Genomic DNA, 23,401 nt, shown 5'->3' with positions numbered 1-23,401 from the left:
TTTTTAATAAAGATAAATGTTTATTGAAGCCTTAGCCTTTACTCCAGAAGCAAAATTTCCCTGTCATGATGCTATACAACTCCTGGTTCCCAGACCAAGAAGCCCATACAATCCAATTCTAAAACATTGCTGCTTTTATTTCTAGGTGGCTAACTATTCTGTGTGATATAACTAAAGCACTTTCCAAAATACATGCTTAAAACAACAGGATCTGTATATATGTATGAAGAAGCAGTGAGTGAAGACATGGTAGTGGGCAGAGTTAAGTGATGTCTCTAACACCAGAGACTTCATCACGCAAAGGGCATGAGACTGACTCAAAAAAAAAATCTAAGATGAAGACCCAAACTGATCAAATGAAGAAAGTCTGACATCACCATTGCCAAAGAAAAGAGTAAGAATTCTGCAAAACACAGCCACATAGATTAGGTAGGGGTGAAACCAGTGGTACTTCCCCAGGACTAACAACTACTGACAGGGGAAGCTTTACACAGAGGTGATGACAGCACTGATTTAATTCTGTTAAGTAAAACAGTAGTAACAACCCATGTAGAGAGCAAATGATTTTCCTGGACTATCATTTTAACAATGTTTACTAGTGAAGACTCACGACACGTCCCTACTATTTTCCTTTCTGTGCAAACCCCAGTGTGGTTATTTTTTTTCCCCAACAGCCCTCTTGTAAACCAAACCCCCACACATCTGCAGGGCACACATATGAAACGCTTACCAAAGTTACTGTGTTTTTTGCCACTATTTGGACTGCCTCAGCTCCTGGCCCAGTGACCTTATTTGTTGTCTGGAGGTTGACTGGTGCATTCTGTGCATCAGTGCTGAGGACCGCTTTCTGATTGTTGTTGATAGCAGTAACCATGGCAATGGTAGGTCTCTGACCCACAACAGAGGCAGGCATGGTCGCAGTTGCTGCTTTCAAGACGAGAGGTAGTGTCTTAGTGGTGATCATAGAAGCTGTAGTTACAGTTTTCTAAAGGAAACAGAAAATACACTGTAAGAGACAGAGACACTTCATATCAGACAGGACGTGGGCTGGTTAGCTAGAAACAATAGACAGCAAGAGAAAGAAAAGGCAGCTTTACAGACTGATTCAAAAGAAATTCCTGAGAAAATGACAATTAAGTGTAACTAGTGGCATATGTATTTTTGGACCTTTTAGTTTCACATTACTTCCAAACACGTACTGTCAATATCAGACCTATAAGGTGGAGGTTTATGAAACATACCAGCAAACTCGCTTCTCACCAACTAAAACTCAAATATTCAAATGAAAACTTTGTTTAGAGAGATCCTCACAACCAGGAGAAGAGGCAAAAAAACCCCATTCATTAATTGGTTTCTTTAAGAACCGAAACATATTTTGATTTTGGCTATCCCAAAGTTTAGCTTTAGCCACACATACAGTTATTTAGCCTTTAACTTTCTTTCCTGAGAATATCAGTAGAGCTGCTCTGGAGGTGTAAGAGCTGGCCGTTAGTCTCCCCAGCTGCAGGCAATTATATTTAACTTCTGTAGAATGGGCTGGGTTTGGAACATATATGTCATGTCATGATTGCTCTTTGCTTGTTTAAAGAGAGTGGTTTCGACTCAATGCCAGCATTTACCTGAAATGCCTGAATACGCTATGCCCACAAACTCCAAAGTTAAAACAACTATAATTTCACCATTTTGTTTTAAAATGTACTGTCTTCTAAGATGTTAAGGGCAATGGACAACTGCGGCTCTCTTTCAAAAAGCAACAAGGCAAGAGAGTGCCCATATAAAACCAGAACACAACGTACACAGAAAGCTCACGACAAGTGACACCCAACAGAATGCCAAGTGAGCTTATTTCTTTTTTCTTTGGTGTAAAAAAAGCTGTTGTACCAATGGCACCGCACCTTCAGAACAGTCAGTGGCATCATCAAATGCTCTTAGCATGAAATAACCACCACTCCCTCCTGATGTCAGCACTAGGCTCTACAACAGGAAAAAATGGAGAACTAGGGATCGGGCAGTCTTTTTTCATGTTCTGAACATGCCTGATTTAGACTGCTTGCTTTTAATTGCACAAGACCTTTCTCTTCCTTCTAATAAAGTATTTCCAGCTGGATTCTTCAGTATTTTCACCAATATCATCTCCTTAAACAAAAACGGTTTACCTTCACACCTCTAATTTCGTACACCTAAACTACATCCCCTAACTGTAAATTATGCACAAGCGTGAAAAAAATTCAAACACTGTACAATGCCAAATCAAAGGATAATTCATGCTTCAATTTTATACATTTATACAAGATCCAGACGTTATTAACTTCTCCTTGTTGCAACATGAACAATTCCCGTAACTTTTCATCTGTGATACAAGACCTTCTTATCGACCTCTGCTGCACCTTCTCCAGGGCAAGAGGCTCCATTCCCCTAACGCAGTAACATTATTCAAGCTTTTCCAATGAGATGTAACATGGTATCATTTTCACAAGCATTACATTCATCCATAAGCATTTTAAAGAAAAGTGTAATCAATCATGTAATACAAGACTGTGACTCTTTCAAGGGGTTCTATTAGGTCTGTAAGTACTAAAGAGTATAGTTTCAGTCAGCAGATCACAAAGCTTGAAGATCCCTGTTACTGTGCTGAGCATTAATTACCTTGCTTATTCTAAAAAGTTTTCAATGCATGAATTCATACTGAAGTGGCATTCATAGTAAGTCTGCATTATGTCACATAATAACACTGCAATAATATGACCTTTTAGCAGGCTTGGTGCTCTATGAAGATTTAAAAAGCCCTTCTTAGTGGACTATATTAAGTATATTAAAATGTCACTATTAAGGCAGCATATATACGCTGATTCCTAAGTTGAATTACTCTGAAAAGAACCATTGAAAGCACCGACTTTACTGACACAGCCTTGAAAGATGTATTATTTACAAAAGCAGGCACCAAAACACCTTCTAGAGAGACAAAAGATTTGACTTTTCTTTGCTGAAAGAGATTGAGGGGCAACAGGACAGAGGCACAATCTTAGATGCAAAATGTGTACAGAAGAAAGGGAGGTTACTTCAGAATTATACCAACATAAATAAAAATATGAAAGTGTTAAGGATAAAAGCTGGCTTATTTATTCAGATGAGAGGATGACCTGCCTTTCAGTTTGTAATTACTGTCCAAGTACAACTGTATCAGTGATAGTCAGAAGGGTGTAGCAGTTTTTTGACTGTTTCACTAGAGGGCTCTTTAACTTTGAGCAAAACCTCAATTTTTACAACCCAGGAGATGACCTGGAAGTTAATGCATGAATGCCAAGTGTGGGATACGGAGAAACACATGAAACTGCTTTTGCAGTCATGTTCCCTGGCTGGAAAACAAAGACTGGTGATACAGCAGAGAGTGATCCATTGTTTGCTTAGAAATATTCTAGGACACAGTAATATTTACTACTTCGTTCTGTTTAAACTTTGATATTGATGTTGCTGCTCACAAACATCTTTTGCTTAGTTAAGTTTGCTCCATTTCTTCAGTTTTCTCAAGAATACAACTACCTAAGCCTCACAAACACATTTTCAGAGCACATCCAAAACAGTTTGCTGCGTTCATGAGAGAGCTAACAGCCCAACCATTTCTCCCCTCCCCTGCTTCCAGGAAAAGGGAAGACAAGAATCACAAGCGGTCAGAGCTGTGGCTGTGATTCACTGCAACGTGCAGAAAGTAAACTTCACAGGTGACTCCTGCCATCTGCCTACCCAGGCAAACAGGAGCAGCTGAGACTGCATCAACAGGAAAAAAGACCTCACATACACTTCTTTTTACAAAACACCTCCCTGCGCTTTCTAGCTGTTTTATTAGCACACTTTGGGGATTCTAAATATTTGAACAGGAGAAACTTGGAATTCCCCTGTCAGCAGAAGCAGGCCACTTTCTCTGGTGAGTGCTGGGATTATATCTCTAATCCTATACCGTACCGAAATTCAGTGTACCCTCCCAATGAAGACACTGCTTTCTAAAACTCAAACATTGCCATTAACATAGCAAACTCACAGGTAAGTATTATACGATACGAGTTACATTGGATTTAAAAGAACCAAGCAGGAAGAAGAGGGAACCGTTCTCTTACATTTTGTTCACGGAAACAGTGGGCACTGTTAGTCTTTTAAAAAATGAAGTATTTAAATCACACACCTCACGTGTAAAGTCTTTACTATTTCTTGAGACCTACCGGGTACGGACAGACGATCTTTCTTGCACCTACGGAAGATAGGTTCATTTGCTGAACTTCCATTTATTTTTAAGAAAGGTGATACTGCCACCCTTCTTCTCTGTGAGGTTATGATTCAACTTTTAAACACTACCTGATTTTTTTTTACTCAGATAGGAGGTTATTGCCAAAAAAACCCACAAGACCCATATCTGCATCTGCATAGAAGGAGAAACTCATATTGGTATACTCATGTGCATAAGTGAAAGTTTGCAATTTTCTCTCTGAGCTTTTTTTAATATTTTATTTGTCCTGTGAACTTTACCTTTAGCAAGGAAAATAATTACTGTAGAGGCTTTTACCTGTGATCCAATCACATTTGGAGAGGGTGCAGTAGACTGCTGCTGCTGTTGATGGTGATGTTGCTGTAGCTGTTGTAGTGGTTGCGGCTGTGGTGTCTGTAGTTTGTTTTCTGACTGTGCCAATGGCTGTATTTGAAACTTACTGTCTGGCTGTTCCTGCTTCACTATCAAATTCTTTCGAAGCTGTTCCACCACTCTTTTCTACCAGATAAACAAAAACAAAACCAGAAATGATGACAGTTATTTAGCTGCACGTATTAGAGAAGACAGTGACACCTAAAGTTACATTTATTTAATGTAAATAAAGAACTGCTCAAAATCTTAGTGGGATTTCTCCTTTTGGAATTTTAAGTATTGGTGTTATTTAATAGGCACAGCATCAAAAAAGGCCACAGAGGAGTAGAGCTGCCCCACAGCGTGACCTCACTGTCCTCACAGAAACCCACCCACCAAATTTCAGCCTATTCACAAACTGTGGCAAGACCTCATTAAGCTGCATTCATGTGAGATGCGTTAGCATTCAGATTCCAAGGTTCAGACACGCACCGCTCCTGACCAGGGACGAAAAAGGACTGCAGGCTGAAGCCTCAGGGCTGACTTCAGGGCAACGGGGATGCCATTTCGTACCAGGCATCGAAACTGAGTGGAGAGACGGCGAGTTTGAGTGCAAAGTGGGGAACGGGAAGGGCATGGATGTGTGTGCCCATTCCATTCAGTATTATTCTCACCTGAAAGAAAACTAGACAGGGCTGCCTACATGGGAAGGGAACGGCACAGATTTATTTCTCCCAGCTTAAAGGCTTCCTATTGCATTATCGCTTCCATGAAAGTCTAATTATTTAAGAAGGGAATTTCTTCTGGTAGCCATTGTGGATATTCAGACGGTAACGCAACAGATTTAAGAGCAGACCAGGTGACCTGCGGGATAAGATGCCATGTCCCCACACGGGTGATAAGGGCTCACAATTTATGTTCACATTATACTTCGATGTGGACAGGGGTGAAAACACCACGAGACTTTTTTTGCCTTTTGTGGGCACGATAGAAAACAGACATTTTTTCCTACACTTGAGCCACCCCCAAGTTAGGAGAGATTAAAAAGATTTAGATAGATACTTAAGTGCCCTTGATCAAGAGCATATGCGTACTCCGGAACAGTTGTGCGACAAGGTTGGCTTCAGAAGAGGACAATGAAGTCACCAGATGTGGTAGGGGCTCAACTGAGAAAGCTCTAGTGAGGAAACCTCTGCCAGAGGCAGGTGCTGACAGCAGGCTATCCCGAGCAGGTCCACTTACACAGAAAGGAAAAGAAAAAAAACTTTCTGACAATATCAAATGTTTCAGTTTTTGTTTTGAAACACTAGTATTAAGACACAGCACAAAACAGAGAGAGGGAGCTAAAAAAAAACACCAACCAAAACCAATCCAGTTATTTATAACCAACTGAAACAATTTTTTCCCTCAAATTTCTTTCATGCAGGGTTACGAAATTCTGAGCTGATATGATACCTGTTCTCTGCATAGTTCTTGTGGGCATACTGTAGACTTTTGATTCCAAGTATCTTGCTTATGATGAGTTAAAACTGCGTGGTGCCTCACATGCTGAACATGTACCTCTAGCTCAGAAGAAGATAACAAAAGGTGCAGAGTCCCAAACGGGCAGATTTGAGAACTGGAACTTTAAAAAACCAAATAAAACACACAAGCAACAACCCCACCACCACCACCCCTGCTTCATAAGGCTGAAATGTGTGAGCTCATGACTGACCTTTTTAGAAAAGACTGAATTCAGTGACTCAGAGGTGTACAGAAGGAGGACTGCCCGGCTTCTGCAAAACCTACAGCCCTGGCTGGGGATGCACGCTCAGCTCTGATGACAAGAGAAACAAAGACCCAGCCTCACCGAAAATTCAGGGAGCTGGTAACGGACAGAAGCGTGGAGGAGCCACGTTACGCTGCACCCAGAAAAGTGCTAAAAGCTGTGAAAGCCTAAAAGCTGTAAATTGTCTGTTCCCTTCTGCAACAAGGAGAAAACAATAGGAGCGTAGAAGGCATTTTTCTAATTCAGATATTTTACAGAGTTTTAAATGGCCTGTGTCTATCAGCTCATTCATATATGTAATAACTGAACAATCATTTTAAATTGCTTTCTGAAAAGATCAACCACGTTAACATGCAAACCAAAGTGCCATGTCAGCAAGCAGATACATGAGCTGAAAAAACATTTCCAGAGAGTAACCCGAGGGGGAGGTGAGGAGAACGGAGCAAAGCAGGAGAGGAAATAATGCAACATGCCTATGGAATACCTGCCAAAAAATGGACTGCACAGACACTGCACAGGAGGCTAAAGGATTACTGTACCCGCCGTGAACAGGAAGGGAGGTTTTGTCTTCCACAGCTGCCTGTATGGAATTCAGTGATAATCGTGCTCTTCTACTGATTCCCTAACGGGAGGAAATCAGCAGCAACGGGCCAAGAATTCGTTTCCATCTTGTTCTTTACAATGGGAGGAACATTAGCGAAAGGATTTAAAAAAAAAAAAAAAAAAAGAGAGAGTGTGCAAGAGGAGAGGGAGAGGCAGGCTGGAGGGCTCCTTGGCCATACTGCTCCGGCAGGGCGAGAGCCAGCGAGGACGGGAGCAGGGAGCAGGAGCGAGGTGAGTCACGGTGCGTTCACACACCGCCTGTCCCACCCCCGGGCCCAAACATGGGGTGCGGAGCCGCTGAAAAGCAGGGCTGAAGCACAACTTTTATTAGTGCCTTGTGCAAAAACCGAAGCTCAGCACATTTGGCACAAGATGGATAACGTGAGTGGAAAAACGCCGTTGCTCTGGAAGTCTACGCTAGCCTGTTAGAGGCTGCTGAGAGCTGCCTGGCAGCAGCATATCCTGCCATCCATATCCATTATGCAGATATTAAATTGGAACAAACATCTAATGCTTTTAAGATTCAGAGAGTAAAACTGAAGTTTGCAGCGCATGCCAATTGCTTACGCAGTTTATTAATCTGCTTCTACCAACTGTCAGTAAAAATACCACACTGAAACTACAGAAATCATTCCACTCTCTGCAAGACTGCTGGGATCGTCTGTTTGTCGGTAGTTACCAAGAGGGAGCCTCCGAACAACGTATTTCTAAGTTGCTTTGCTTAATTAGCACCAGCAGAGGAGACTGTGGGGGCTGCAGGGCCGGAGGCAGGCAGCGCAGCCCTGCACCCCGTTCCAGCGCTGCCCGGGGCCGTGCCCCCCTGCCCGGCTCAGCCCCTGCCGCGGCGAGGCTGTGCGGCTCAGCCGGCTGGGACCGATGCTCTGCGGCCGCCCCGGCACGTGCCTGCCCGCTGCGATGCCAGCACAGCCTCGTGTCGCAGGGGGTTGAAGGGGAGGGCAGCGTGAGAGAAACTCTTGCCTACCGTCAGACTCGATACTTCATCACAAGTGTATCTGACATTTGTTTCTCATATTTGACTGTTCATAACGCATTTTGAAGGCGGCTTGCGCTGCAGGAAGTACGACGTGCATGACTGGAACATGCCACAGCTGGTATGAAGCCCCAGCTACGTGCCTCAGAGGCCGAGTGCCAGGGAGACGGAGGTTATCGAAAAGTATCACAGAAGTGTTCAGAAATATTCCTAATTCTTTAAATGTAATCATTGCCATTTTTTCCTTCCCGCTCTTATTTAAGACTACGTAATTTAATTTTCCCTGACAACTTAAAAAATTTAAATTGGGATTAACTCAATCATAAACACATCATCACAAACAGAACAGAATAGTTTTCTGCATGTCAAAGCTCTAACTCGCCCCATATTGCCAAAATAGCTTCTTCTCCAGCAGCACTACAAACGGATGAAAAGCATTTGTCTTTCAAGTTTACTGAATTTTCCTCAAAGCCGAATGCCGATCCTCTCTTTACGTACAGAAGGTGGAAGAAATGAATGATCACATCCTTTCTTCCAAACTGCATTCTCCCCCAAAAGTACCTGCTAGCTCTCAGCAACAGCTACTGTCAGGCTACTTCAAAATCCATTTGCCGAACAGTGCCCCGTAAGCGTAGTACACGACCGCAGAGCTCCTGCTGCCTTGACATCTTTATCACCAGTCTCATCAAGAACCGTTCACACCACCGAGTTCACACAGCCCTAGACATCTCATATGACCCCTTCTTAAAGGTAATAATTGTAATCAATATCGTGACATTTAGTGATACCACCTTCCCATTCATGCCACAGGCCAGATCCTAACACGGTGTTAGAAGATTATTTTGGTTTGATTAAGCAGAAGATCTGCCTCTACATCCTGTTGGCCATATGTCCATGTCAAAAGGTGCCTTCTCTGTGCTTATATAAAAAACTATCATGAATATGTTGCTATAAGATAAGGAAGGTCCTTGGGGCAAACTGCAGGCTTAGTAAGGTTTAAGTATAACATTATTAGCTAACTGTGATTTTAATTTTAATCAATCAAGCAATCAAAGTAGTTCTCAGAGTACAGTGATTTTTAAAATACTAGATCCCTTTTTATGTTTGCTGACACATTTTCTTCATCTGGGGAACACATGCAGAAAAGCACACATACCTCAAGGACGGTCTGCTTTTAAACTTCAAAAATCTATAAAAATTAAAATTTAAAAGTAGTCGAAAAATGAGAGAAAAGTAAAGTACTAACCAGCCTCGCAATGCACAGTGTTTATATCACAAAACCAAAGCTGATGTGGTTTGAATTGCTTACCCGCCTGCTAGTGACCCGCTTTCCTGCTCCACCGATTCTGGGAAGTCAGCTATATTACGGATGCCCTGCTACCTGTTCCCTCCTACAACCAAGAAATTTTCTCTAGGATATAAAAGTTGCCAACCGCTGCGAAGGAAATGGTAAGAGAAAATACGGATTTCAGATAAGCTCCAACTAGGGAGCGGGGAGGATGGAGGGAATTTCACTGCTCTGCAGTCTCCCGTTCCAGCCTCCCTCCCCTCTCCTTCCCAGCCCCAGCCCCTGTTGCTACCCAAAGACAAGTGAAATACCCCTGCTTTTCAACAGAACACAAAGACAGCAAAACTTCTGTGGCAGAAAGAAGTTAAAATATTGTGGATCCCTGGCACAGTTAGTCTTGGACCTGCGAAGAGGGTGAATTTGGGGAGCGGAATTTAGGAGTGGAAAGAGTACCAGTGAGGAGAGTAAGTGTACGCTCATCTAGTGCTTTAACACAGTATCTCAAATTTTAAAAACTGAAATCTTATTATAGAAATTGATGACGCAGAATCTACACCAGTGAGGAAAAAAACCCTGTTCTACAAAACAACTTGAATTCCATTGAAAGAACGATCAAAGGACTATAGAAACATGTTCAGCTATTTCTGTCGTCATCCTAGATTTTTATGAAATTTTGCACTTCTGCCTGTGCCTCGTTCATACCCAGATCTTTCCACCAATGAAAATAATCTAAACAAACTAAATTAGAATTTTATTCCAAGGAAGAAGCATGGTACATTTTTCTACTTCTTAAATGTCATCAAAGCAGCATCAGAATCTTTCAGTCAGCAAAGCCTCTGGGGCAGGGTGCCTGTGTGCGGAATGGGAACACAGCAGTGGGACAGGGAACCACCTCCGCCTCTCACTTAATGCCTGACTGGGCATCATTAACAAAATGTGCACCATTTCTTTTTACAGTTCAAAAACTTTTTTTTTTTTTTTTAACCATTTGTTAAATACACAGGTATCTAAGCATACCAGCATACCCAGTCAACAGCTGCACTGCCAACACCTGGAGTGTAAAACAATTTAAAAAAAATCTTCATTCCATAAAAATTACTTCGACATTTTGTCAGATAAATACTGTTATGTACCATTGGCATGATGTGAGAAGTACTTCTGCCATTAAAAATGCTGGTAAACTTACTACACTTCATTATATTTTAGACTATTTACAATAATTACTATAGGTGTGATTCTGAAACAAATACACACAGTTCACACATGAACAAGTACTTCAGAAAAGAATGTGGGATTTTTCCTTTATGAGAAACAACGCTTGAAGTTGCTGGAAATCATTCAGAAGTGAATTATGTAAGTTCTGAAAATAATATTCATTCCTTCATTCTTAACGGGGGAGAATGCCTTTTTTTTCCCTTAAATATAGCTAGAATTATAAATGAAAATGACCAAAAATAGCTGCTGTGCCATTCTGTTTTATGTGACTTCTTGATTGCTTTATTTTCAGTACCGTGTCTTTTACTGTTTGCAGCACCATCAGACCAATTAATTTTTAGAAGGGAATGTTGTACCGTGAAATGCCTTATGCATCACTGTCTTCTCGTAGAATTTTTAGTCTTGCACAATGTAGGGAACAGAGACTGAACTAGTAGGAGCCACACACATACGTTTTCCTGCAGCTTATGTATTAAAGAAATGTAGTATCTACCTTCTTAGCCCAGTACTTATGTTAATGGAAAGAAACTTGTAAGAACAGCTACAATAATTAAACAATGAAGCAATTAATGAATTGAGAATTAAGTGTATGACAACAGAACGGGAAAAACAGTTAAGTGCAGTACTTTGAATGTAATTAAGGAGGAATGGAATGAAAGGAATGAAATTATATTTTTTTAAATTTGACAAGATTTGGAAAGATTTGATTTGGTTTATGTTTTTCTGCTTCCCAGAAACACTTCAGAGTGCAAATACAAACTGGTCAAAGCAGGTGGGGATCACCTCAACATGAAAAGGCTGAAGAAATGAAAAAATTAAACTGCTGACTACCACGGAAAAAGTGCTCTTTTTAATTTTATCTTGCCCATCTCCGTATTGTTTCACCTCCATTTGTCTATTTTGGGGGTTATCTTTTTTTTTGGGGGGTGGGGGGTGGGTGGGGGAAGCCACCTGGATTGTGCAGAATGAAACAAGGGTTCTTTTGCACTTCAACATAAAGTATGTTTCTATGATCTCCGACTGAACCTAGTTTTCCAGAAGTGTATAAGGTGGTCTTGTAAAATCTGTCATGGACCGAAGCTTAGGATACAAAATCTTAGCACAGAAAATACTGTGGATTATTATTCCTGTGCAGGAGAACACACAGGGACAACCACCCCCATGAGAAAGCCATTCACATCTATACGTGGTAGCCAGTTCCCTCTGCCAGGGCAATCCTGCTGCTTCTCTTCCTCTAGCTCTGATTTACCTCCTAATGTGGCATCCTTTAAACTGAATTTGTCTGAATTAAGCAAGCGCAGTAGAGCAATTCGAATCAGTACACTTATTTCACATTTTAGAAACAATCAACCTAAATAGAAGTCTATTTTCTAATCTGGTAACTCTTCATCTTTTTGAATAACCCAAGTGGAAAGGATAGTCATCAAGTAATTTCACAGCGTACTACTGCACAGTAGCACAGTCCCTTGGCTAAAAATGAATCAGCTTCAGCAGGATTCTTGTGCATCCTACAGCTATTCTCACGACTGAATCACACCTCCTCTCCTCCTCATGAAAGGAGACACACACAGTTCATGCTCATGCACTTCACACATGATCAGAAGTATCAAGCAAGATGACTGGTTTTATTTCACCCAGAATGCAAACTTGTTCTTTTGTGAACAGAAAGATCTGGAAGCTCTAACTGCATTGTACAACCACCTGTTGATTGCCCCGATGCTGTTAACAGCAGCTATCATTTCATTTCCACACTCGCATTACCAACACCACAAACGAACAGTGGCAGGAAGGCTTCTCCCCTACGTTGTCAACCAAACACTGTTTAGCACCAATTCAATTAAAAGCCATCACTAACAACATCACATCGCAATTCACTGTTGGCCTCCACTTCACAGGCAGAATGAGTTCTCGGAGCAAAACGTCATGGTTTCACCTCACTCAAATGCGAGATTTTCTCTCCTTCCTAGTCCCTCGAACAGTGTATCAAATACAGATGTTCTGTCCAGCTAAATACACCTGCTGTACTATTCTCTTTAGTTAACCGAGCGTGATCAAAACAACAAGAAATGCCTGCTTCACAGAGTAGACATCAAATTAAATCACTGCAGAAGACCCACGTTGCTGGTCTTCAGTTGTATCAAGGTCTGTGCATCAAAAAACCCAAACCAACAGTTCCTCCGTAGCCTCCTGATTCAAATGGCACGGGGAGGGGATCTTTGCCCCTCTGCTTATTCATCCCAGCACTAAAAAGTGCCTCATAACTGAGGCCAAAACTACTCAACAACTGAAGATTCGGTGAACCTCCACCTCTCTTAAAAACGTCCAGGGTCAGGCACTTTGCCAAAAGATTGGAAAACTACCTTTTTTTCACAAGGGATGCAGAGCTACCGGCGACAGTTCAAAGGAAACCCACAAGCACTGTCAAGGACCCGACACACAGCGCCGTGTGATACGAGGCTCACTGAGCCTCAGCTCGTCCCCCTTGCTGGGAGGGAACTTCTCACTGAGAACAGAGATTTATACACAGGAAAGAAATCTGATGACGAGAGGGGGTTTAGTTTCTCTGAGAAATATAAAACGATGATTCTGTAGCTGCAAGTTGAAGGCAGACAAATTCAGCCTTGAAATAAGACGCAGGGATGGTTAAATGCTGAACAGCCTAACACGAGATGTAACGGCCTGACGCGGCTTGAACTCGCCAGGACGAGGTGATACAGCTCTCCAAAGGAAACACTTACCCCAAGTTTTGGAGGAGATTGTATCACACATGTGAGGGGGAGAGGGCTCTGGGAAGCCTCTGCTCATTCTCACCCCTCACCAGGGACAGTGCCCGCGTCAGTGCTGGTCCCAGCACACTTCTCCAGCACCGAAACTCTGCACAAAGACAGACTTTACTCTTCAGAATTTTAATATGTCCAGAGGCACAAATAACCAGATATACTCAAGGCTGTTTTTTCACCTTCCTCTGAAAGACAAGATATTTGCCACAGCTAGAGAAAAGCAGCTAAACAAAGCAAGTTTATCTTCTTTTTTTGATACCTTTTAGTGTATGTCTTCTTTGCGTACTTAGACTCTTACTGATTTTAGACTTGGAATGGATAAAAAATACGTCCCCAGGTCGGACTTGCCGGGCTGTTGTTTTTTCCCTTCCACTGCAATGCAGGATGTGGACTGCCTGCTAGGATTAGCTGGGCAAATTTCCCCTAATCAACCTGCTGACATTGCAAGGGCCTTCAGAATCGCTGGCAGCCCAACCCACCACCTGTTTTCTGGAACAGAAAGATGTGGAAGACAAAAACTTAGTACACCGATAACCAAACCGTCCTAGTCTCCCTGAAGTCAGAAGACGTCACACTGGGGTACCAAGGTAGAATATAACAAGTCTCCAACATGCAGGAAATTGAACCATTTAATCTCTTTGTCCTTTTTGGATTTGACATGCGGTGTCTTCCTTCTACTTCCTACATGCAGTTTCACGACTACAGTTTATCAGTATTCTTGTGAAAGAAAAAAACCCCACCTGTGTGCTAGATGAAAGACAAAAAAACATTTTATGAACATGTTTAGACTTCAATAGAGGTACATAGTACCTAAGTTAATTAACAGGATCAGACACTAGTATCTAATCTCAAACTATGTATGTAATTTCAAATTTTGGTTAGTTCCTGGAATGTGCACCCAGTAGCTGTCACTGCTCCCACCACAACTCTTCTTTATGAAAGCTTAATTCCTTGGTATCAAAATGCCTTAGGATGGTGCCGTCACTTCATCCTGCAAGCTAACAGTTGCACGAGGCACAGACACGAAGAAGCCACGCAAGAAACACAGAGATCTTTCTGGCATTGATGGACACCTCACAGGAAAATGCATGTGAGACCTGTTATATCAATATGGACAATATCCGGCACAAAAAAAAAAAAAATACTAAAAAAGACCACATAAGGGAATGTAAACATTCCTATCTGTAAGTTCGTACTACTTTTCACAGTGCGCTTGCTTGTTTGACAGTTATACTGTCATAATTTTAGACTGTTAAACCTCTGCTCTAGGGTTTATAAAAGATCAGAGCACTTGTCACTCTCAGTGCAGGTAGAGGGAGATAGAGTGGTTGAGCAGTTCATTCTTCTTTCTAATTACACTCCATTAACCTTCCACATGAGAGCTCCCCTGTGCTTTCATACCAGCAGCACCAACTGGCTGTGTTTGATAAGGCTCAGCAGAGTCTGCAAGACCAGCACGTGTAACTAACGGAACACTTCAGCACTGCAGACGTAGCAGAAGCTGGGCTGAAGCTCTGTTACTGAGCCACAGCCGTATTCAGCTAAATTACACAGCGCCGGACACCAGCCTCACCCTACCCACTCCCCTCACAACTCCGCTCCTTGAACTTCATAGATACATCATCTAGCATTTGAAAGCCAAATGCAGAACTAGGGCATTATTCACTACAGGGAACGGAACGGTTACCACGCTTTCACCTCACTGCAGAGACCTGCCAAGAGAAATGCACTTAGAGCATTAAAGCGTGCAGGGCAATAGAAAAGAAGTTGCCGTTACATTATAATTAGATCACGTTAACATATGCGACCGGAGTACAGAGAAGGAAAATTACTTTCAAAATTCAAATCTTTTTTTAAATGCACTTTCAGTATCTGGGGTTGTTTGTTGTATGTTCCGAAGACCACACTGTTAACAAACAGCATTGTATTTATCTATAACCTTCTCAACAGTGACCACATAAATGATAGGCTTTTCTAAAAAGAGAGACTTCTTCGATTAATAATGTATTCTATGGGAGTTTTAAACTCAGTGCCAGGAAAGCTATTTTCCATGTGCACGAAGGTAGATTAGCATTTGTGTATACTGAGTAACAGTGTCGGCACATGCTTACACAGATAAAAGGGAAACAAATTTGGAAGGCGGGATTGTAAACAATCTGGAACAGAATCCAAATTATTTAAAAAATAAATGAAACACTACAAAATCTGCACTTTCAAACGATGTGTTGGCATTTTTAACTGTTTCAAATGACTTCACAACATAAAGTTGTATACGGAACTGGCCTGTGTTAAAATGAGTGATGGTGATACCCTTTTTGCTATTACCTCCATCATCCTTTCCCATCCCTCTCCTGTTTAACGTACTGTGATACTCGCATCTGCACGCGTCTCCATAAATAAACTCACTTTTCTTCTCCAGAAAGTTTCCCAGGCTTCAGCTCATATTTTAAAATTACCTGATGTTTTCTAGGTCTTAGTAACTTTTTGAAGGGTCTGAAACAGGATGCTTGTGCTACAAGCCATGCTATGAATCCAGCACCGTCCTTGTCCACAATGGTATGGGAATTTCACGTTCGAATTCTGGTGGATGTTGTCCAAGATCCCCTCCAGTACAAAGGAAGCCGAGGTGGCCTTCTCTTAACACAGAAAGGTAAGCACTGCTACGGAACGCACCTGTAGTACCCTGAGGAGACTTGGTTTTCAGAGTGATCATTAAAGACCTTTAACATACGACCCACCTACTACATCTAAGTAATTTTCTAATAGATTCTAATAGATTTTGGACCTCCCTTCCCAAATTTTCTTATATTTAATCTAAAGATGCCAATTCAGCCTTTAATGCCATTTAACTTATGCCATCTAAGCCTATAATAGATGACATGAATTCAGAATTTGTCGATGTGACCGAACACTGCGATTCCAAAACAGTCAAGCTGAGGTTGCCTCAGGAAAGCTGAGCAGCCAGAGGACAGTCAGTTCCTCCCTCTAAGACAGGCTGGCTCCAAGTGCAAACACAAGCCCCTTTGTAATGGGAATTACTGGGATGAACGTTGTTGCTGGGATGCATATGGTATCAACAAAGACACAAGTTTTGTCAGATACAATTTCTCTGCTGAAGATGACGTTCACTCTCAAACATAATAAATCTGAAACAAACGTGATTAGAACATAGAATAAAATTATCTAAAGCGTCCATATCTCTTGTTCTGTAAAAGTGTATCTATAGTGTTTCAGTGCTGTGAGGCATTGAGCTGGCGTTAAAATCTGTCAGGACAGTCAGGACACGGGTGGCAGAACCACATTTTGGTGCCACGCTTAGCTCTTACTTCTGTAAAAAAGAATTCTCCATTTATGTACACGTGAACTGTATTTAATGACACTATAATTTGCTCCCTCACCTTTTCTGGAGTGCATACTAGAATGATGACTGAAAGCTCCAAAATTCCTGGCTGTAAGTACCGAGAACTGGAACTGCTTTCAGAACACAGCACTGCAGAGGTGCTACCGGTTCCCCCAGCAGCCCCGGCCCTCGCGGCTAACGCCGTGCGGAACACTGCCTTCTGACATGCGGGCCACGCTCGCCTCTAAAGGATGCAACACTGCAGCTGATGGCACCTTTTTTAACTAATCACCTGAGAAATGTGCCTCTTCCCAACTTTTGGGTAATGTTTGTTCTTTTCCCAGCACCTCTTAGAAAGTATTTCAGAAGGTAATATTTTGCTCTGGCTCATCGCTCTCTTTTTACAGAAGACGAGCAGAAATGATGCAAGCACCTTCCTTTTTCATTCTGTCAGCAAAGAAGATCTCTTGAGGGTTTTGGTGGGCCATGAGGTGGGTGAACAAATCTTTTAACCTAGCCCATACAGATACAGGCAGTCTGGTGAAGGACACCTGGAACAGAATTGCTGAGGTTCTTTATACTGTCATCGTAATAACCCTTGAGGACTGAGGGACTCACAAATACAAATATGAAAACCTCATTTTAAACGGTGGGAAAAGGGTCCCAGTGCAACTGGCTAGAACTCTCTGTATTTTGTTTTTTTCAGGGGGGGATTATTTTTGTTAGTAGTATTTTGTTAAAACTTTTAAAGACAGACTGTAAATGCTATAGAAGTAAAATGAACTCTGAAGAGCCTTTTATGAATTTCTATAATTCTCCAAGGAGTTCTCCGTCAAAGAGAGGTAAGAAATAGAAAATGAGCTCTCCTATAATTCCTCTTTATGCAATACTGAACATATATAATAAGCGTGGTTTTAGAGGAGACCAAGATTTCTTCTTTGCCTCTGCAGGCCTGCACAAGATTTAAAAGGCAAATTGACCTTTTTTTTTTAAAAAAAAAAGGATTAAACAAAAACTACTGTATATTTCCATCACATAATGAAGTGCAAGTTCTTTTTCCACACCATATGCTTGACTTGCTTCCTCTTGCAGAGAACATACAACGTACTGCTAGATGAACACATTTCATGCTACAAACTGGTCTGACCAGCTAAACCTGCACTCAGAGGTATCAGTCTTAGTGAAACTCAAAGTATTATTTCATTGGCCCTCACTCAGCATTTCTTGCGTGACAATTCAGCTGTGAATATGTTTGGAAGCATTAGCTCAGAATGCACAGACTTCTAAAAACAGCACCGGCATGTGTCTCTTGAGTATCTCTAAAAACACCTATCACACCTGCCTCTAAGAGCTGTAAATCACAAAGCGGTAGTTTTCCTCCCCATGGTTTCGCACTGATGGATTTTTTTTATTATTATTATTTTTTTTAAAGGAAACACATGTTGTGCTGTTGAGAAAGGCTGAAAGATTACAGAAACCTAGCAACTGAAACACGGCCCTTAGAGCAAGCCATCTTGCTTTGTGTCCTCAGGTTTGGTAACTTTGCTCCTACTGGGATCTCAAGCTCCGTTATTAACCAAGAGAACTACCTTAAAGCTGCACCATCTTTGCAACTAGAAGCTAATTAAAGTTTCATACACATAACACGTACCCTTGTAAATTCCAGTCCATAAAAATAAGCTGTTGCATAACCCTCCTTCTCGGATAACCTCCACAAAATGAGAAGCAGAAAGGGGGCTTCAACGTTAAGGAGCAGGTTCTGTGGGCTCTGAGGTGTGTGTGTGGGGGGGGGCATTAGAGGAAAATATGCAGCTGAGAGAACATTTCCCCTCATATTACCTCCAAATAAACCAAACTGATGCTGAAATGCGGGGGTGCTTCAGGGGAAAAGGCTTCAGGGAAAAAAGCTTCAGGGTTTCTCGCTGTTTTCTAACATATACGATGGGGCACATATTTAAGAAAATATGGCACATTTATTTGTTCGTTTTGATAAAACCATCCTCTATTGTATTTCATCTGGAGTTAGGGCTGGATATAAGCACCGGAAAAAGGCTTTGAAAAGATCTATACTACACACGCACACACTTAGATCAGTAAATACATGCAAGGGCGTGTAAGTAACTAGTGATCTAACGGTACTCTAAAAAAAGAAAGGCCGTGACCAAAGGCTGAGAAAATATTAATGAATTTATATGAATTAATGAAAATAATAAAAACATCAATGTGTGCTAGGTGTTGCAGCAGTAAAATAAAAGAGCGTGCAAACAGAAATACTCAGCTCTGCGCTGTATGGGCAGTATTCATTACGAGCAGAGTAGGATTTTCATCGTAATTGCTTGGAGGATTATATAAATATGTTTGTATCAAAAACACACTTAATCCAAAACATGTTTGTCAGTTTGCACAGGAAGACAGTCAAGCTGTCATTGACTGCAAGAAAGCTCAGAAGAAAACAAAAAAGCTCTGAAAAAAATAATTATCAGGAAAACATAGGAGTAAGACAAAACAGGTTGGCACAAGCAAAGGGCACTCACAGACAATGCAAAGCTGAACTGAAAAGTAGTGAAGTCTGACAAGCAAAAATTAGTCCTTTCTCACTGGCAGGCAAGGCTCGCAGGAGAAAGTGTTGTATTTTATCAGATTGACTTGGAAAAAAGGGCATGCTTCTGGTCACACAAGCCTCTCTGGAAGTCCCGTCTCCCTGCCACATTGCGCCCAGAGGGATGTCCAAGGTGACACAAGTAGCGCAGGGTGTACTCTGAGATTTTTTTCAGGGTATTAGAAATAACTATCTCATTGCAGAAAGTCAGTCCACACTTCATATACACATATGCAAAGACTGACTGTGCTCGCTGTAACCCCACAGATCCACATTCTTAACCGTTTTCCTCTTTTGTTTCCCCAACTGGCAGGTTGCACAATTAGCTTGTACGCTCTGCAGGCCAAAAACCTAGCCTCCAAAAATCTTTTTAAATATTTCATGTGTACTAGTACTATGTAAATAGTAATAATAATTCAGTGGCCTTTTCCTGCTCTGTATTTCGGATGTATTTATTACGAGCTAGACAAATAATGCAGGATTGTAGCATTCTGCCTCCACATTCCTCATCTTCCTCTTCCAGTTTACCAGAGCAATGACGAAAGAGGAGGTTTTGCTCCAAGCCGTTAACACTTTCAGCACGGATTCTCACACTGCGTAGCTCTCCAAACTGGAGGATCCAGGGGTAGAAACCGATTTCCTCAATCAATTTAAAGACGACCAGAAGCCTGGCCAGTGACCCACGTTGCTGGAGGAGCTGCACCAGCAGCGGAGGCTATACAAGCTGCTTTTAGGCCAGCAACAGCCTGCTCAGCATGAACAGACTGTACTAAGATTTTTCTCCCACACACAAAACCAAACTGTTCCTGTGCCCCCTTTGTGCTGACGGAGCCTGTCTCTCGGCTGATGAGCAAGTTGCTATTTAGAAAATAATTTCTCAACCTATTTTGGATATCCACAATCATGTACAATTGGCTGCCCTGGTTAGTATTCAGCGGTGATTTCAAAGGTTCTTTGTCCTGGGAAGGAGATACGACCGTTCGCCAGCATGCCAGCAGAACTGCTGAGTACACAGCTGGAGCCTACGTGGGGGAAGGGAAACAGGGTCTGATTTTGCAATTTTATCTGTTAAATCCGTACAGCTTTGAAGAATGATCATTTGGCATTTCTACTATTTTGCGACTGCAAACTTCTAACACGTTTGCCAGAATTATTTGGCTTTTTTTTCTTGCATGAGGATAGAGGATCAGTGCAAAGAAATGTTAAGCCACATGTACGTGCTACATAATTGGTTCTTTCAGCCCCTTGCCGAGCAATTGATTTGCAGTAACATGCTCTGCACCTCCTCACTAGTTAGAAGCTCAATCCAAGACAAATATATCAAGAAAAGATAGAGAGGAAAAAGCTGTGGACAAGAATAACCGCACAAGCTTGGCTTTGTCATGACGCTCACATTTTTCCTATTACCCAGCTGCTAGATATTCAAGAGAAAACAGAGTGTACTACAACAACTGTTACAACAGGCCACAAGAGCATAAAAGCAGTAAGAAACCTTTCTGTTTGGCTCTTCACAGGGCTCTCACTTGTACTAGGAAAACGTCACTTTGATGCCCTGTTTGCATTCCATTTCCAACAACAAGGAGGAGGATGGAGGTCTCCAGTTTCTATGACAACCCAGATGGGCCACAATACAAGATACTTACAAATGTTCGACTGCGGGGATGCCAGATCAAATTAAGCTAGAGTTTACACTACTTCAGAGAAACTAAAATGAAAGAAAAAACCCAAACAAAACATGAACGTCAAAGAAAGGATGACATTTCCTCAGCACATTCCAAAAGATTTCTGAAAGTAGATGATAAAGAAAGGAAGGATTTTTCTCTACAAAAATAAATAATAATAATGTCAACACAAACAAACTGAAACCCTCATTTACATGAGTAAATGTTTTCATTAAAACTAGACTACTGGAAAATTACCATCAGACATTAAAAGCAAAATACAGGTCCCAAACCCAACACGATTTTATTAATTTATTTAACTCATGAACTGGCTAATTTGTTGTCCCACTGTTTTGTATGGCTTGTTTAACGCCATGAATTATATTTTGTGATAGTTCTTTTGCTGCTCTTTACCCCTGATCTGGTCTTCTATGACATTTTGCAAAAGACTCTCAGATGTAGAAAACACTCCATAATTCTGCCTGAAGAAGGGAAATTAGTGACAGCAAGATATTTTAGTATCTCTGCGAACTGCGAACACATTTCAGGTGCGTTCTTAGTAACTCAGCTGGTCAGTTGTTGAAAAGGTGAGGTGAGCTTTCTTCTCCATGGATTGACTCCGTGTTGGGAAGGCAGGTAACACAAGTAAAACACCTCCTGAAGGAACATCTGTGAAAGCTTTCTGTAAGCTTTTCAGATGTGACATACACAGATGTGGTTCCCAAAACAAACCTAGCTAAAGAATTTCTTAATAAATGTGCATTTTAAGGCACATTATTTTGAAAACGTCTGTTTTTTAAAACTTCTGATGCTGGCTAGGTATTGCCTTTCTTTTTAGCCACTGTCCTATTTCAAGTTACTCTCTTTTCTTTCTTACAACTTAATCACCAAGTAGTTAATAGCCTTCATTAAATATGCGATAGCCAGCAGGGCTCACAGTAAGACAGATAACCGTGGACTTTTAGAGGCTTATGTTCTTTGGGGAGAGGAGAGGCAGAAGAGGAGAGAAAGGCTTAACAGCTGTGCCTAGTCAAAATAATCCAAAATTAGAGGGACTGTAACATTTAAAATTGGAACAGAGAGCCTTAAAATCTGGGTCTGTGCAGATATCTTTGAACACTTTATTACAAGCTGCAGACACTCACTCTTCAGAAATGGTTCCCCTTTGCGGCACCACTAACCAGTGCTATTGACACAAGGGCTTGCCGGCCTGGCTTGGAAGTGCCACCCCATCACCCGGGCGCTGCCGGTGCTGCCAGCTGAGATCCCCCGTCCCCGGCACCCTCGGCTGTGCCTCCTGCTGGTGCCTGAGCCTCCCCCCAGGTTTAACATACCAGTGAGGACCAAGGGACCCTGCAATTAGCAAGCGAGACTGGGGCCGGGGGACAGTGGCACTGAGACACCCCAGGGAGCGCCTGCCCGTCGCCCACTTCTCAGCACTCCCCGTCCTTCCTCCTTCACCCCAAGCCTCCCGGTCAAAGCCATCTCCCCTGTGAACATCAGAGCCTGATGCTGTGAGGGCTCTCGCTGCCGCTGACAGGAGCACCGCTGGCATGTGGCGGGGCATGCCGAGGCCGAACAAAAGCCACCTGCTCTGCTGCACTCCCTTGCCCTGTGACACGGTGAGGGGAAACACGCTGCGAGGATGGTATCAGCATCTCAGGCAGGAGTGCTTCAGGGATTTGCAAGGAGCTCCTGTAGAATGACCAGAGTGTCTTAGTACTGAGGGGTGTGAAGAGCTGAGGGCTGAAATTACACATCTGTAATAAAAATCAAAATACATGACCAGCCTGCTCAGCTAGTGGAAATTAACTGGAAGTGATGAATTAGGATGGAGAAGTGTGACTAAGGACACAGTTGGGCATCATTAGCTTTAAAACTGGCCTATGCTGCTTAAACTTCAGCTATACAGCTGGGCCTGTGCAGTTGCATCCTATAACTACCTGTGTTTCGCATATAAAGCAGAAGACAAGGAACAGTGTAATGAAAAAGAGAATTTGCAAAGTGCTAATGTTTACTAGAATTCTAACAGTCTGATGGGAAGAACAGAATGAACTGGAAATTAACAGGACGAAGAAGCTGTAAGTTGCAAGGGATGGTGGAGCGGCAACAAAGAAGCTGCTTGATGTCACACGGTCAAAGTTCCTCTAATAATTCTGTGTAAGAATCAAGAGACAGGGACAAATGACCAGGCCACTGGATTCCTCTCGCAGACCCTATCACCAGTCAGATACCCTAGACATTTCAAAGCACGAACTTCCACTCTGCAGAGATACAGCATGGAAGAAAGTTCTACTTGCAAATTGCACAGTTCCACTGGGTTATTCAACTATCGATTTCATGCAACCACAACAGCATAACTGATTACTGACCCTTTAAGGAATTCTTTCTTTACAAAAAAACAACAAGGACAGGAAAAAAAAGGACATGGACAAACATCAAATTTTTAGGGAAATTAAGCAACAAAAATCTTTATTAACAAGGAATTATAGCTGTCTGGTGCTCCTGCTGATGATTAAACTTGGTGAAACCCAAGTATCTGAAATT

General features: G+C 42.0%; 1 protein-coding gene across 5 annotated transcripts in view; it reads right to left on the bottom strand.

The window, feature by feature from the left end:
• The window catches only part of PHF21A (PHD finger protein 21A), a 133,978-nt gene that overhangs the window by 24,059 nt on the left and 86,518 nt on the right, over positions 1–23,401 (bottom strand). For all 5 annotated transcript variants that reach the window (XM_040601647.1, XM_040601646.1, XM_040601649.1 and 2 more), the window contains 2 exons: positions 4,556–4,756; positions 731–985 (listed from right to left, as the gene is read on the bottom strand). In XM_040601647.1, the coding sequence (XP_040457581.1) occupies positions 731–985; positions 4,556–4,756 (456 nt within the window). The remainder of the gene's footprint in view (positions 1–730; positions 986–4,555; positions 4,757–23,401) is intronic.

This window comes from Falco naumanni, chromosome 7, assembly GCF_017639655.2.
Source record: "Falco naumanni isolate bFalNau1 chromosome 7, bFalNau1.pat, whole genome shotgun sequence".
In the NCBI taxonomy this organism is placed as follows: Eukaryota; Metazoa; Chordata; class Aves; order Falconiformes; family Falconidae; genus Falco; species Falco naumanni.
The sequence above is the reverse complement of the archived record's forward strand: the minus strand, read 5'-3'. Positions and strand labels throughout refer to the sequence as shown.